The following is a 16,214-nucleotide window of genomic DNA, read 5'->3' as shown; positions in this document are numbered from 1 at the left end:
TATGTCGCTGCCAATATCCATGTATCAACATCAATCGAGTCCCTCTTGTAGTGCAGTTATTCACCGTTGTCACTGTTATGTTCTATTTACCACACGCTCAATGACAGTCGCTACCACAAGGTGAAAAAGGCCAAGACCATCTTAATGAGCCGCCATTAATCGAGCCTTTAGACCAGAGAGTATCACGTCGCTATTGATGTGTGTTCAGCCGCATCAATTGAGCTTCTTTTATAATGGACTCAAGTGTCCGGCGTTGGCTTGTCTTCCATGTGCTCTGCCAGATGCTCTACAACAGAAGTTCAAGGTGAACAAGACCCTCGTCTTATCTTGCGTTCCTCCTCATTACAGCGACAAGATAAAAATTCCTTGATTTATTCACCACGATCCTCAATTCCAGAATAACAAACCGATAGAATTGGAAAATAATTATCGCAATCAAGTATTTAGGCTTGCAACTTCCCATTTTGATATTGAGTTTTTGCCCGACGGATATTACCTGCCTGGGATAAACGATGGCAAGCGTAGTGTTGTGGGTTAGCAGCTGGGGTAGACACAGAAGTCTTTGGTGAAGCAAAGACTGGCGGACGTATTATAATGGCAATCGATTGTAGTATTCTCCAATCTGGGACAGTTGAGCTATGAAACACCAAGAGCGAAATACAAACAGTTGTTACCCAAATCCCCCAGGTCCTCAATAATTCTCCCTAGCGGTTCGCATCTCCCACCATTTATTCAAATCGACATTGCTCACTATCGCATGACCTTGCTTGGAAATGTTCATCTTCTGTCTCAATCTCATACACCTTGGAGATCATCTCCCTGGTCCACTCAACTGGTAGATCGACATAACCAAGAGCGAGTCGCTTTGTCTCCCAATACTTCCAAATATCTGCCGGACTGGTAGCTTTCATATCGTTCACTATCTTCTGGCAGTCTTCGGGAACTCCAGGGTTAAAGTCGCAGCGAAACACCGTGGATGTCTTGTTGACCAAATGAACCATGGCTTCCTCGAATCCATCTTCAAATGTGAACTGGCGCCTCAACTCTTCCACCTGTTTGCTTGTAAGGTGTTTGAAAAGACCCAATTCCAAACAATCGCGTATAGCGTGACCCTGGGCAATGCGGCTGTGGATTAATTCCTGGAAAGCCTCTGTGCAGAAATCCGTGTAGGGGTCTGATTCCAGTAGCAGGGTTAGTGATCCAGTAGGAATGCCTTCATTACAAGTTGCGATAGTATCTAGAAGCCACCGGGACATATTTGTAATGATTGCTTCATCATCAAATATAGTCTCACAGGACCCTTGTGCCCAGCTAGACATGACCTCGTCGACGTTGCCATAGCTGCCCGTGATGTCGACGGCATTGACAATATTGAAGCGACGCTCTACCTGAAGCAAAGGGTTCTCTTTAAAGAAAGGAATCAACCCATTACAATGAAGGGACGATCTGTTCACTGATGGAGAATCCTCATGGAGGATCAGAGCACGGGTTTGGGTCCGTTGAGTGTTGGGAAGAATACTGAGGAATCGAATCGCAGTGGCAGCAGCAGAGAATCTGGCCAATCCGCGCCCGCGAGCGTTGAATTGAAAAGGTGGATGTTCGTAGTCCTCGAGAAAATAACTTTTTGGTAGGCTCCTGAGCTTGTCCAATTGTTTCGGTTTCCATGAGTAAGACCAAAGATTGGGAAGCTTCCACACAAAATCAGGGATGTAAAGACGTTCCATAGCGTTTTGAACTTGAGATTGTGAGGGAATCGCCCAGCAATCGAAGCGAAGGTCGAAGAATTCTTTTGCAGAATATTTGCCGATCCAATGTGGCAAACTTGTGTATACCCGGTTGCTAAATTCCTCCGGGTTCTCGTCTGCAATGAGTCTCAGACAATGAGTTAAACACTGGCGGACTTCTCCAGAGTACTTGTCCCATTGTTGGTAGGCCTCTTCGCATGAGTCCGGTCGATAGTCCCTGGGGAAGGATGGACCAGGGTATTCAAGCGCCCCAGCATAGCCCTGATAGGGCCTCGGATACGGATGGTTCTTGTCATATTCACTGATTTCGAAGTCATAAAAGTCTCGCACGAACTGGCATACAGCAGGTCGCATGTGGTTTGAGGTGCTCGTGTTGTCCAAATCTTGATCAGGTATGGTGCGATCGCCAGTGTCCCAGGTGCGAAAGTGAAAGGTTCGTTCGGCGTCAAGTTTTGAACGGAATCCGGGGAACTTGTTCTCCAATTGAGCATGCATTTCTGGGGTGATGAGATGGGCTAGGTGCAGCACGATATCTTGTTGCAATACGTAATAATATGCCGCTACAAGATTGAAGCATCCTGCTAGACTGCGCCAGTCCTCGCGGTAGAGGGTTGAGAAATGGATCGTATTGACGGCAAGAGGGAGATGCTTACAATCATTGGCAATCGAGCGACATGTGCAGATGAGAGAGAGGTCGATCAGGGTATCGTCGGCGTTCCTAAGCTTGTCGGACTGGCTGTTGTAGACGTAGCCGCCTTGGACTTTGAAGTATTCGCGAAATATCTGCTGTCTTATCTCCAACGGGAGATCCGTGATGCGGCGTTCGGTGGCCATGGTGGGCGAATGTGGGAGAGAGATCATGCGTTGGTGAGGTGAAGGAGGGAAAAAGTTGCCCCCACCTCCCTCAACACCAAGACCTTCATTTTAATCACATTACTTTAATAATATAATTCTTTATTAAATTAAATTTAATAAATATAATAAATATATTATTTAATTCCCTTAGTTTAAAATATAGTTTAAAACTTTAGCATCTTAGTGTAAGTTTTAGCAATAGAATTTTAAGACGGCATATTATATGACTGGATTAATTCCTACGGAGCTTTTGCCTCCGGGTTGGCCTGCATTTTAACTTTCTATATCCCCGATAGAATCTCCAGATTAACCTTTAGTTAACCCTATATATAGCTTCCGCCATTTATAAGGCCTCCTCCGCGGATACCCTTATCACTTCGGCTACCTTGGCGGTATCCTTTGCGATCTCATCTTCGATTAACTTAATAACAGCGTCGTCAAAGGCCTCGTTAGCCTAGGCCACCTGCGACCTGAGGCACTGACACCAGGCTCTATGCCTACGGTCTGACCTGACTTCCTCGAGGAAGGTAACTTCGTCGTAATAGATATTATTAGGCCCTCTTGCAAGCCTCTTCTCAAGGTCCCTTAGATGCTTAAGCTCCTGCTTAAGCCCTATTACTATCCGGCTTAGCTTGCGGGTCTGAAAATGCATTGCGAAGAGTAAGAGGAGCTTATAGCTAAAGGCGATTAGCCTGACAAGGCTATATTTATCGTCGTTATGCCAGGCCTCTCGGAGGCACCTAGCCTTATGCCTTAGCCACTTCAGGTCCTTGCTGTTATCACTGAGCAAGATAGTATTAATAGTATCCTTTTCGCTGAGGAAATAGCTATTAGAATAGTTATAAATACCACTGTAGAGGCTTCTTCTTCTAGGCGGTATAATGCTATATTAGTTAGCTATATAATATAGCTAGTAGTAAATAGACTAGGGATTAACTGACTGCTAGCTTAGTATTTAAATAAATAATTATTTAAATATGCTTAATAGTAGGTTATAGGAGAAAGAAGCTATTATATATATAGAGGCTTTTTTTATTACCCTTTTATTATAAAGTTTAATTATTAGTATATTAATTATCTTATTAGGAAAGTTAATTCTTAAAAGAAACTTAGATTTAATATATTAGGTTTTTAATCTATATAAATCCTTTAGTTTTAAATTTATAAGAAAACTTTAAAAAAGACTTAGGCTTAATATTTTATTTTTTTAACTCCACGCTCTACGCCGAGCCTGAGTCTTCTCAAAGTTTTCTCGTAAATTCAAAACTGGAGGATCCATGCGGATTAAAAACCCAATATACCAAACCTAAGTTTCTCTCAATAACTAACTTTCCCAACAAGATGACTGACACAGCAATAACCAAACTCTATGATGAGAGGGCGATAAAAGAAGCCTCTGTATGCACAGTAGCTTCTTCCTCCTGCAACCCACCACCGAGCACCTCCAAACAATTACTCGTCCAAATACCAAGCTGGCAGTCAGTTGATCCCTGGTCCATCCGCTACTAGCCGCGTCACACAGCTAACCAATACAGCACCATGCCGCCTGGAAGAAGAAGCCTCCACAGTGGCATCTACGACTATTCCAACGGCCATTTCCTCAGCGAAAAGGACACCATCGACACCATCTTGCTCAGTGACAACGGCAAGGACCTGAAGTGGCTGAGGCACGAGGCTAGGTGCCTCCGAGAGGCCCGGCACGACGACGACCACCACAGCCTTGTCACTATGCATAGAGAAAGTTAGAATAGTTCTGATATATTATGTGAGGGTTACTAACGGCTGATCGCCTTTGGCTGTGAGCTCCTCTTGCTCTTCGCAACGCGTTTTCGGACCCGCAAGCTAGGCCGGATGGTGACAGGGCTTGAGCAGGAGCTTGAGCGTCTAAGGGACCTTGAGAAGAGGCTTGCAAGATGGCCTGACAACATCTATCACGACGAAGTCACCTTCCTCGAGGAAGTCAGGTCGGACCTAGTTCAAGTCAGCTTGGCAAACAAAACAAATACAGACGTGGAATTGCTATACCGTAGGCACAGGGCCTGGTGTCGGTGCCTTAGGTCGCAGGTGGCCTGGGCCAACGAGGCCTTTGACGACGCCGTCATCAAGTCGATCGAAGACGAGATCGCGAAGGATGCCGCCAAGGTAGCCGAAGTGATGAGGGCGTCCGCGGAGGAGGCCTCATGAGCTGAATGCAGAATATTAGCACGAAGTACATGATACAACAGCGAGGCAAGCTTACTGGCGGAAGCTGTGTACGGGGTTGACTGAAGGTTAATCTGCTGAGCATTGTCAGTAGATGATTGAAAATCGTGCCATGAAGCGCAAATGAGATAGCGGAGGACGATCGGAGTCGAACATACGGGATTATGTCGGGCTGGAGAAAAAAGTCAGCATGGCCATAACAAGGCGGACCGAACATTGGAAGACTCACGATGTAGAAAGTTAAAATGCAGGCCGACCCGGAGGCAAAAGCTGACTGAATCAGTCATAAACCGAACAAATTCGAAACGTCAAAGGCTGACTTACCTCCGTAGGAATTGATCCAGTCACGTAACGTGCCGTCTCAAAATTCCGTTGCCAAACTCTGTGTGATGGTCAGTACAAGTTGATTGTATTAAGAGAAGAGTGGTTGAACTTGCTGCACTGAGATGCCAAAATTTTAAACCATATTTTAAACTGAGGGGCCCCCTCACATACCAGTCCAGGTAACGAGAAAGCCGAAAAAGACAGTGTTGTAACGAGGACACGATGCAGAAAAAAAAAAGATTAAAAAAGATGTACAAATGAAAGAAAAGACAATCAGACAAGCAAAAGTGTCCTCTGTAAAATGTATGTAAAAGTGCCTAAGCACTGGCGTGCCGGCCATAAAACGGCGAGTCCTCGCGAATGTTGTCGTACTGAGAGCCAAGTGGGAAGAACACCATGGCCCATTGGGTAGCAGGCTTCGCGTGGACTGTAAGAAGGGTGTCCCGATCCAGTCTACCAATGCAATCGACCAACTTCTGTCTTGCAGAATCAAGTTCTGGGCAATGAAAGAACATGTGATAGACGGTTTGGTATCGATGTCCGCATGTACATGCTGGGGACAAAACAGCCTCTTCTGGGGTGTGATCGCCAGCTTCAGAGCTGGGCTGGACTGGGCGTCGAATCCTCATGTCGTGCAACGGACCGTTCAAAGCGATCTTCTCGGTGCGTAATTCGAGTAGTAATGTGCTCTCGCCCCGTCGCAGATCCTTGTAGAGATCGAGACTCTCATGACCCCAATCCTCCCTCAAGCTGGCAAGACGGTGCCTGGATGGATATTTGTCCGGTCGCTTACATCGGTACTTGTTCCATTCCTCGGCGCTTCTCTCCTCAGAATCCTGGCGTGCCAGGTCGTTGATGACTTTCTTGCGCTTGTCTCGCACACGCCACGCCTTGAGAAATTTTTCCTCATCGCCGCCGTTCTTCAACAGTAGTACTTCTGCAGCTCGTCTTGCCAATTTGTGTGCCTCCTTGTTGAGAATATCCGTCGAAAGTTTGTTGTACTGCCTCTGGGCTGATGGCTCGTTGCGAAGTGGACGGACATAGGGTTTCTTCTCTTGAATGTCCATGGACAAGGCTCGTCCAACCTGTGCCCTCCTGTAGAGGTACTCGCTAATGCTGGGAATGTGTAGCTCCTTCATCACGACTTGTTTCGGCGATTGACCAAAATAGGCTGTCACGTCCTTGAGGACTTTGTACTGGATTGACTCCAGTCGGTTCACCTCTTGCTTGAGCGACTGCGGAAGCGTCTCTGTTGGGCTGTAAAAGAACCAAGCTTCACATGCGTATGCGAGTATGGGCAGGATACTACCCATGTAGAAGTCCCTTGCTTTCTGCACTGTAAGGCCAACTTTTCGCTTAGCCATGATTTTCAGAATCCTCAGCTTCTTGTTGACTCTCCTTTCAATGTCGTCAACGTGTGACTTAAAGCCGAGCTGAGGGTCGAGAGTGATTCCGAGCATCTTGACCTCCTTGTCTTTCAAGACATCACTGTTGCCAGCAACTCCTGGAATGTTGGGAAGGAGTTGACAGTTAGGCGACTTGTCCTGGGGGTTCTTGAAGTGCGTGATGCTGTATTTGTTAGGGGAGAATTCCGTCCCCGTCTCCTGCGCCCATTGCGCAATCGTGTGATGAAGCTTCTCCAACGCCAAACAGTTGTCTTCGTAGGACTGAGACGTGACGACAATATATGTATCATCGACGTAGGAGAAGACAATGATCGTGACATTGTCGACCTTCTGTGCCTCCAGTCGCTCAAGCAAAGGGGCTGTAAAGAACAAGAATAGGAGTGGTGAGAGTGGAGAGCCTTGCGGAATGCCAATGTTGACGAGGGTGTTGCCGGAGATGCTGTCAGGGAGTTTGAGACTGATATAGCGATCGGAGAGGAAAGACTGCATGATTCGAAGGAAAGGCTCAGGTATGCCCTTATCTGCAAGTACCTGGAGTACCAGCGCACGGTTGACCCGGTCAAAAGCACCTGCGATATCGAGACCCATCTTGGTGACCTTCCGCAACTTCCTCATCACAAGTCTAGTCTTCTTCCTGGACCAGTTCCGGTGAATAGTGTCCAACAATGTCCTCATACACTGCGTTGTTGACTTTCCTGGCGCGCCGTACTGGGATCTGGGTAACAGAAGGTTGTCTATAGCAACCTTCTTGAGGCAATTGGCCAGGAACCTCTCCAACACCTTTCCAATAGAAGTTGGAATCGCAATCGGACGCCAGCTCTTGGCTGAGGTATATGACTTCTTGCCTGGCTTCGGAACAACGCGCACAAGGGAAGACTTGAAGCAGGCAGGGAAGTAGCCGAGCCTGATGCAGGCGCGAAAGAGGATGACGAGATAAGGAGCGAGCGTTTCTCGTGCCAGCTTCAAAGCCTGTCCATGGACCGTGTCAAAGCCAGGTGAACTCCTCCCTCGTATATGGTTGATAAGGCGTTTGATCTCCGCCTCGTCAAAAGACAAATCCATCACATACACAGTGCGTTCCGGGTCGACGGTGGGGAAGGGAACGGTAGTCATGTTCTCGATCTCGGGCTTGTCCCTCCCCTTCCAGAACTCGTCGAAAAGATGCCGTTGCTTCTCTTCATCAAGAACATAGGCAACGCCGTTGGCATCTATGAGAATGGGCACATTCTGTGCAATGTGTGCCTGGGAAAATCGCGTAGCCACTCTAGCCGCCTTCCATGTACCGTTTGAGGACTCTCCCATGATGTGAAAAGCGTCACGGACGGGGTTAGGCTTTGTGGCCCGCAGGTGATGCCGTTCCTTGGTCCGACTGTTGACAGGGGGTTGTTTTGGCTCAGAGGACGGAATCCCATCGCCGTCAAGGAGTTGACGGGCTTTTTGATCCGGAGGCTTCTTGGGGGGCGGGTGCACCTTGTCTGTCGGGACAGTTTCATCTGTAGCCGTACACAAACTCTCGACGACCTCTTCCGCAAGTTTGTCTACACCTCCTCTGTCCAACTCAATCCCACTCAACTCGTCTAAAGGCCTTACGACCTGACGCACCTTATCGACCTTGTCGTATAGGTAGCGTAGCGTCGTGTCTTGGAAAGGTTCGATCTCCAATATTGTCCGGCTGGGATGATGGTCGATCCCTTGCCAAGGATCCTCCTCATAGACTTGACATGACTGGATACGGCCCTGCAATGACTCACTGGCGAAATTGAGGTCAATGCACGAACGGATCGCGTCTTCACCCTTGCCTGACCTGAATGTTTCAGTTCCAGGGATCGTCTGGAGTCTCATGTTCGCGTTGGCCATACCCTCCTGAAGTTGTCTGGCTGGCAATGGGGTTTTGGTGGGGTCTCCACGGAAGAGCGGACCTGACCATGCCGGGTGGTGAAGGTTGAAGTCGCCCATGACGATGTCGAAGCCGGACACAGTTGTCTTAGCCAGCATTTCAGGAACGTTCATGGTCTGTTCAGGCTGGTTGGGGTTGTAAATGGAGTGGATCTGAATGGTGCCTATCTCAGTGGCCATGTGAAGAGTGGCAACCATTTCGCTGTTAACGCCATCGTACCATTCAACGTCCCATGATTCTCTTGCGATTGACTTGTGTATAAGAAAGAAGACTCGACTCATCTTGACAGGTGGCTTCTCAGGAGCGGGGGGGTGATCAGTGGTAGAACCTCCAACGGGTTGGTTAGCAGGCTTCCTACCCCGACGCTTGCGAGGTTTTTTACGTGGCCAGATGGGATCCTGAGGGTTGTCTGTTTCATCAAGCGTTCGAGAAGATTTTATCTCGAGGTGATAATCATTGGGGCAATTCCAAGCAAGTGAATCCGAGCCATCGCAGCCGACTATGATAAGGGGTTGACTCCAGGTTTTGGTCGTTCTGATGAACTTGAAGAATTTCCTCTCTAGTTCTCTAGAGCCCCTAAAGTTGACTTGATCGACGCTGACAAGCCATTTCTTTGCGAGATCTCTATCCTTTGCCTTCTCTTGCCCTTCCCGTCGAGCTTTGGCAGTTGGCTTGGATCGCCTGTTGTGCCCCATTGTGAGAGGCATGAACAGGTCCGGGGTGGATTGATAGTTGAGAAGTAAAAGGACATGGAAGTGGATGACGATCGAGAGTGCCTAACAAGAGGAAGTAAACAAGCGTGGCTGGTATGTACTAGCACGTTAGTGTGTTGGGCAATGAGAAGGAACAAGAAGTACGAAGGTAGAAAGACTTACAGATTGGATGGCTGAAAGTGTTGGAGGGAAGGAAAGATGGGTTTGGAATGTGACTGTGTTCAGATAGGTACTGTTTGTGATGTTGGTTGTCATGTTGAGGAGAGATGGGCTTCATACCGGTGCAGATATGTAATAGAGAGTTGGGAGAAGATATGAATGGGCAGCAAATCCAACAAAGAATGATAATGACAGGTATTGCGTATGTTGTGATCTATTCTTGTATAAGCAAAGGTTTTTGATAAGAGAAAAAGAAAAAAGAAATGGTTTTGGCGGGTAGGTAGGCAGGTGACAGTCAGTTGGCAGGCACCTAGGCGTAGGATTGGAAGAGAAAACGTAAGGAGCAAGGTAATAAGTTGAAATCAGGTAGCAATTGTTCAAAGATACAAGATACAACAACTTGCAGGATAATCGTAGGTTTGAAGGGTATGAAGTTGCTAATGCACAAAAGAAAAAGAGTTGTCAATGATAGAGAATAAGGGGATGTCCATAATGACAGTAAAGATGTGTTAATAATTGGCAGCAAAGAAGATAATGACAGTAAGGAAATCCTAACAGGATTTTAACATGGGGGCTTGGGAGAATATAGGTAAGTTACGTAGACAAGCAATACGTATCTGTTGATTGTATCAAGCCCGTCAGCTAGATTTGTAAACACTGCCGATCAAGACTATGTAAGCTCATACTACCTATAAATGGGTAGTCTATGCGATGGCATTACCAGATTCATACTTGCCCTTGCAGACTAGAGTTTGTCGATTGCCAACATCCTCCCTATTCAGTAACCAACCCGTAAATGAAGTCGTCAACATATAGCGTAATGTCAACTCCCAGCCTCACCGTAGCTTTGTCCTAAGGTAGGTATTCCGCGGTATTATCGTCTATGGCACGGCGGAAAGGAAATCAAGTCGGCCGGCGTTATTTTCAGTCTTCGTTGAGCTTGTCCAGGAATCTTCCAAGGTTGTGGTTGATGGTGATGTTCATTTCAGCCTTGCTGGAGATCGCCCGTCCAAATTCCAATATCGGCAATTGTGGGGTCACTGTGCCGGGGCCGGGGCCGGGGCCGGGGCCGGGGCCAGCTCTGGCGCATTATGCAGGGGCCTTCCGCCATGTCCGGAGTTTGAACATTTCGGCAGTTTCGCGATTGGCTTTCTTGTTACTCTGACATCATTCCCTGACTATGTAGATACAGCCAGCGTAGGCTGTGCCCTTGACAACCCATAGTCTAGGAGATATCGCATCGACATTTATACATGACTTTCCGTATTTTTCTTGAACTGTCATTCTTTATTCACCAGACCATTCATTCTTTCAGCTTGTCTTTCTCTTAAATTCAGCATCACTAATTCTCGTTTCTGTAACTATGTCCTCTCAACCTACCGACGATTCCCATATGGAGTCGTTCATTGCCAAGAGCGTGTCAGATTTTGGTGAAACAGGTCGGAGCCATGCAGAGCACCCTTGATTTACTTATGATTCAAGTTCGACAGACTACAAACCAGAACCGTGCACCCGATCAGAGCAATTCCTTTGCTGCAGCTCTCGAGTTGATGAATTCCCATCTCGAAAAGCTCAGACACGCCAGTTCCAGCCCCAATGAAGGGATCGCGCTCTCATTTGAGGCTCTCCCGGATGACCCAGTTCAAGTTCTCCAGGAGATCAAGAACATAGACGAAACCATCACTCGGCGGCTAGATGCGATTGAGTCTCGAATCCCACGGGCGTCCGAACCCAGTGAGATAGAACGACACATCATCAAGTTCTTCGTCCGAGAAAACCTTCCCCATATCAGAGAAATGAGCAAGCAAACCCTTCTCCAAACTGTCAAAAAGATCGACGGTGCCTTCGCGGAGGTCATGACGGTGCATTTTACGGATACAAGCCCCAATACCAAGCAGGATGCCTTCATGATACTCACCTTCCACGACTATGACATGGAGCAACTGGGTCGGGACCAGATTCAGAATTTTCGGTCCCAATTCAGCCTTAGCGATGTATCATCCATGGCGCCCAATCGGTACTGGCTTGAGATACTATATTTCGTGAAGAGGGGAACTTCCCCAGTTGAGATCTTCGATGGCGCGGATTTTCTCCTCGTGAACTTTCCAAATGAGAGACACTCTCTCAATGCAAGCATTCTTCGCAGGAGATTGATTCTGAAGACATCTGACTTGAATCATCTATCGTCACAATCGAAGGGCAAAGCTACTTGATCGTGTAAGTTTCCCCACAATCGTATTACCTTCACGATCACTAATGTAAGGACAACAGCGCTACAACTCCGCAGTCATTTCCCTGCTTCTGCCACAATTGCGGAAAGGCGGGTCACTTTGCGTATCAGTGCACAGTTGACACGAGGTGCAGTCAATGCTCTGGACCCCATCACCCTCGCCATTGTGACAAGAAGAACAAGGCGGAGTTCAAATGTCCCAACTGCGGTGGCAAGCATGGAGCCTCGGATCCCAACTGCCGCGACCGTGACTCCCAGAAGGAGCATCGCATCTCTGTCATTCATCGGGCGAACCCTCCCGCATGGTCAAGGAAGAGACGAGCTTCTCAGGTCAACATCAACAACTCTGCTGCTGCCATTGATACCTCCCAGCCAGCACCCACAAGAGGTCGTGGCCGACCTCGCAAGAACGCGACTGTAAAAGGCACTTCTCCACAGGCGAAAGGCGAGAACACAGCTGCCGATGATTCCAAGCAGCGACGACTCCCCAATATGTTTCGACAGCAAAACGAGACCTTGTCATCTCAAGCAGGTCCATCTTCGCGGACCGTGGCGAGCAGTTCCAGGGCTCAGATCACAACCATTGATGAAGGTCAGAGCGCCGATGCCGACACTATGGACATGGACTACGACTCGGAATTTTGTCAAGGCACTGACGATAATTCCACCATCGGAACTGATTCGACGGTCGGGAGCATTACATCCAGGAGGAGCAGGCAGAAGAAGAAGTCCAAGGGCAAGAATGTTGCCGCACCGCCCAAAACCACTCCAGCGATTGAGGAGTTGGTTTTGCAGGGCCCAGTATCTTATGGCTCAACTTCTTCTGCTCCAACATCTTCTGCTCCGACGCCGCCTACTTTAACACCATCTACTTCAACGTCATCCACTTCGACACCGCCTGCTCCGATACCATCTGCTCCCAGGTCTTCTGTCACCGGTGGCAAGGATGCAGACTACAGCGCCAATCCTTTAGGTAATGGCGAGGTCAATGTTACGGAGCCTCAGGTGCCAGCCTCTTCTCTGGAATCGGGCGACAGCCAGGTGACCCAGGCGCTTGTTCCAGCTGCAAGGACTACGGGTCGCATCCAGTCCCAGACGCCAACATTCACTGGAAGGGCCACTAGAAGAATTCACTCTCAGACGCCAACACCCACTTCAAGGACCACTGGTCGCGTTACTGGTCGCATCGCTCAACCACATGTCTCTCCTCCCGAATCTCTCGATCTTCCCCGCTCACAGCTGTTGATAGGGTCCTACAGGTCTTCATCTCCCGCATCTGATTACGGAGCCAAGAGGAAGCGAGGCTGAGTCGATGACATTGATGGATGCGCCTTCCCGTTCTTTCTACCCCCCCCCCCCCCCCCCCCCCCGTTTCTCTTTGTCTATTTCTTCCACTTCAATTTTTATCTGGTCATGTAATGAGATTGACGGTTTTCTCTGGCGATTGGAGGGTTATTTGTTCCTGTCATTCTTTTGTTCTTTCTTTTTTAAAGTCTATCCTGCGTATCTTTTATTTTCTTTCTGTCTATAGTTCTCTTTTGTCCCTTCGTTTTTTTTTCTTTCTTTTTCTTTACCTGCAACCTGTAGCTTTTGTGTTTTCTTCTGTGTACTCTATAGATGTGTAGTTTTAGTATCCAATTGATCTCTAGCCTTGCGAATTATATCTGTTAACTTGGAAGATTTTTATTGTATAACTTTGATTGGGTTTTTTTGTTCTTGCTCTTTAAACCGGATGCAAGCCTTTTTAATTCCTTCCAAATTTTTGCTACTGTTCTTGCCTAGGGAGGCATAAACGTGGGGTAAACCAGCTACTCGGTTACTATTATTTGGTTGGTATAAGATCCGCATGGAAGGGCCGTCGATCTTGCCTAATTGCTAAGCGCCAACTTCTATCATACAGGGGATCTACCAAGGCACAACTCCCGCCCGCATACGATGACAAGGGAGACGAACCAGTCACACTATAGTGCAAAAGCTTAACTCCTAAAGGCGGGGGTGACTTAGAGCCGCAAGATCTGCCACCTGGGTCTTGTCAACTGAAACACCAGCCCGCCGACTCCATATCATGGTTCTAAAGCAAGTTTTTGGCCTGACTGCTGAGCCAGCATGTTACCATCATCGCCTTTTCTAGCAAACCGGCAAGACGATGCAATCTCCGGGGTTCCCACAACCACCATCTACTGGGACCACTCGCGATGCTAGAAGCTTTCTTCGTACCATCTGACGAGAAAGACTTGCGATGGCATCGACCTAGCCATAAGTATAAGACATAGTCAGCATCTCATTTCTAGAATCCTCTTCTATGCAACTCAACTTGTCTTTCATTTGTACGACTCAATTCGTTTTCTATCGTCTCTTTTTTTTTTTTTTTTTTTTTTTTTTTTTTACATTCGTTTCATCCTCCGACACTCTGGCATCCTCCTGCATTGCATCATGGCCTGCTGCACATGCCTTGGTTGACCGTTTCCGGAATGCGAATTGTATGTTCCTAACCTATTATGACATGACTAATATATACTAACTAACTCTGTCTGTCTTCAGACAAGAAATTCGATGATTATAGGTCGGCTAAGGACTGGTTCAACAAATGGAAGCCTTCTGGAGACTCTGTAAAGATAATCCCTGAAGAAGTGGCTCTTGATGTTGATCGTAATGTGAGACATCGAGTGGATCGCCCAGCGAAGCTATCACTGCCTGTTGGTAAAGCGCGTGGTGGTAACGCTCGAGGTTCGTCTCATTCCGGGACCAAGGTCGATGCTAGATATCACAATCACACATCAAGGGACGTTGATGATGAGATGACCGCCTTCGATGCGAAGCACGTCGACGATCTGGAGGCTATGAATCAAATGGCTTCTCTATATGATAAGCCTCGTGGCGTCAAAATGCCTTCTCTTGCATCACGTTCCAGCAAGGCCTCCGGTACCGGCATGCCTTCTTCCTCGGATCCCGCTCTTATTGCCCATGGGAGTTTTCGTTCTGAAGACTCCAACGACTCTGGTACTTCTCTTGCTGACAGTTCTTCCGATGTGGTTGCACCTTCGACTCTTATCGGAATCCCTGACGATGATGATTCTTATGTCGAGCCTCCTCCCGGACCAGAAGCTCGTTCACTGGTGAAACTGGAGCCCCGTTCAATCATGAATTTGGAGCTTATCCCTTCCCGCGACTTGGAGCCCAGCCTCAATCAAAGCTCAGACGCTTATTACTCAGGCGCTGAGGACGAAGACCAGGACCAGCCTCCACGGAAGAAGAGTGCCCTCATGGAAGAACCGAAGTTCGAAGAGTTCGAATACTATCCTGGCGAACTCAACCTCTTCCAAAAAGACATTGCCAGCGTCCTTTCTGAACACAGCACTATTCACATTGATGCATCTGGTAGAGACGAGACTAATGAAACGGGCAGTTTTCTTCGTCCTCCTTACAGGTCTGGCAAGGTGACACTGCGAAATTTGGCGACGGTTTTGGACAAGGTCGAAAATCTTCTTCACTGCTGCCAGTCCATTAGAGTGACAGTGGAGAAGGACGTTTAATTTAATGTTTTGTTCGAGAAGTTTTGGACTTCTCTGTATGTATGTTTGGCGTTCTCTGCCAGCAGGTTTGTTTCTTTGTTATATCGTAGCTATGTGTAGTAGTAGTCATATATGGCGGTGTAATCCGTGCATGTCTATGTCTTATTTGCCAACCTATGGCGGTGTGCCATCGATACTTCCAAATTAGAAACAATGATCACAACAGCAAGTATATCTGTAGAACTACAATAGTAGGATAAGCAGTATAGATATTCTATCAGACAACGAGGGGGCATCTTTAACTGCAACGCCTTGTATTTAAATGTAAGCTCGTAGTAATGTCTGCATCTCATACTGCCATTGTAGTATTGCGACCTAAGCATTATCGACATAGACACTCTCTGGCTTTACATAGATACGATTAGATGATACCATCATGCCAATACTACCTTGTCTCTCAGTGCAGGGCATCAATTCTTCCCAACTCCCTCGACTATCCAAGTCTTCCCCATCAGTAGTATTACAGCTCACCATTACTGCAATCTAACGAGCTTTGTTGTAATCCCGTCTCTGAAGGCTTGAGAATTCTAGTCCTCGTCTCAATGATAGCCGGAGCCTCTTGGTGTCCTTTTCATAATAGAGTTCATGTGCGGAATGCCTTCATTGCAATTGACCCCACCCAGGCTGTTGGCTGTGTCCAAGTTACCTAGGCCTGGCCTTGTATCCTTCATTGCAATTTAAACTACTGCCAACGGTCTTGAACACTACGACAGCCTGAGAGAGGTTAAAATCGCAGTGAAAACGTCGCCACCAAACAACTGCTCTGTCACGGCTGTATCAATCAATTCAGTTGTTATTGGGCAAGTTGACCTCGGCTGCCTCCCAAGGTCACAGAGTATTGCCCGTGTATGATTTTTTCACTGCAGTTTTAAAGTCACCCCAAGTGATTGCCTGGAATTACTGCAACCACATCTCTCAAAGGGAATAGAAGCATCTAACGGATGCGCAACGGGGCTCGTTGTAATCAGTACTGCCTTGGTTTAACTACTGTCAGTTTTTTGTCGGTCATATCGTTATAATATTAAAAGAGCTCTGGTTGTGACTTGGCTCAATTGTAAGTGAACCTTGCTGGTTTTAGGCCCTTTCCCCATACTGAACTCTTGTTTGTATA

The 16,214-nt window shown here is 47.4% G+C and overlaps 5 protein-coding genes across 5 annotated transcripts; 3 read left to right on the top strand and 2 right to left on the bottom strand.

Annotated features, from left to right (window-relative positions):
- Positions 1-547: 547 nt before the first annotated feature.
- EDB82DRAFT_502916 (uncharacterized protein) lies at positions 548-2,748 on the bottom strand. The gene has a single exon (XM_025726329.2). It carries the CDS (start codon positions 2,604-2,606, stop codon positions 729-731), a length of 1,878 nt encoding a protein of 625 aa, XP_025580907.2. The 5' UTR covers positions 2,607-2,748; the 3' UTR covers positions 548-728.
- A 1,028-nt stretch (positions 2,749-3,776) lies between these two features.
- On the top strand, positions 3,777-4,785 carry EDB82DRAFT_502912 (uncharacterized protein; the record flags this gene model as incomplete). The annotated part of the gene is made up of 2 exons (XM_065608697.1): positions 3,777-4,326; positions 4,381-4,785. Exons 1-2 carry the CDS (start codon positions 4,140-4,142, stop codon positions 4,782-4,784), a joined length of 591 nt encoding a protein of 196 aa, XP_065463753.1. The 5' UTR covers positions 3,777-4,139.
- Positions 4,786-11,551: 6,766 nt separating this feature from the next.
- EDB82DRAFT_204147 (uncharacterized protein) lies at positions 11,552-11,920 on the bottom strand. Its single transcript, XM_065607211.1, has one exon. It carries the CDS (start codon positions 11,814-11,816, stop codon positions 11,589-11,591), a length of 228 nt encoding a protein of 75 aa, XP_065463752.1. The 5' UTR covers positions 11,817-11,920; the 3' UTR covers positions 11,552-11,588.
- Positions 11,921-12,883: 963 nt separating this feature from the next.
- Positions 12,884-13,350, top strand: EDB82DRAFT_502899 (uncharacterized protein). The gene has a single exon (XM_065608696.1). It carries the CDS (start codon positions 12,950-12,952, stop codon positions 13,154-13,156), a length of 207 nt encoding a protein of 68 aa, XP_065463751.1. The 5' UTR covers positions 12,884-12,949; the 3' UTR covers positions 13,157-13,350.
- A 589-nt stretch (positions 13,351-13,939) lies between these two features.
- On the top strand, positions 13,940-15,202 carry EDB82DRAFT_502897 (uncharacterized protein). Its single transcript, XM_065608695.1, has 2 exons — positions 13,940-14,011; positions 14,073-15,202. The coding sequence occupies exon 2, from the start codon at positions 14,330-14,332 to the stop codon at positions 15,062-15,064; it is 735 nt and encodes a 244-aa protein (XP_065463750.1). The 5' UTR covers positions 13,940-14,011; positions 14,073-14,329; the 3' UTR covers positions 15,065-15,202.
- The last annotated feature ends 1,012 nt before the right edge of the window (positions 15,203-16,214 follow it).

The sequence above is a fragment of the Fusarium venenatum genome (genome assembly GCF_020744135.1).
Source record: "Fusarium venenatum strain MPI-CAGE-CH-0201 chromosome Unknown EDB82scaffold_3, whole genome shotgun sequence".
In the NCBI taxonomy this organism is placed as follows: Eukaryota; Fungi; Ascomycota; class Sordariomycetes; order Hypocreales; family Nectriaceae; genus Fusarium; species Fusarium venenatum.
This window is presented reverse-complemented; position numbering and strand designations above follow the sequence as displayed.

What these genes read in the sequence shown, in the direction of transcription:
- EDB82DRAFT_502897 (XM_065608695.1), top strand. Translation starts at nt 14,330, where the DNA reads ATGACCGCCTTCGATGCGAAGCACGTCGACGATCTGGAGGCTATGAAT.
- EDB82DRAFT_502899 (XM_065608696.1), top strand. Translation starts at nt 12,950, where the DNA reads ATGAGATTGACGGTTTTCTCTGGCGATTGGAGGGTTATTTGTTCCTGT.
- EDB82DRAFT_204147 (XM_065607211.1), bottom strand. Translation starts at nt 11,816, where the DNA reads ATGAATGACAGAGATGCGATGCTCCTTCTGGGAGTCACGGTCGCGGCA.
- EDB82DRAFT_502916 (XM_025726329.2), bottom strand. Translation starts at nt 2,606, where the DNA reads ATGATCTCTCTCCCACATTCGCCCACCATGGCCACCGAACGCCGCATC.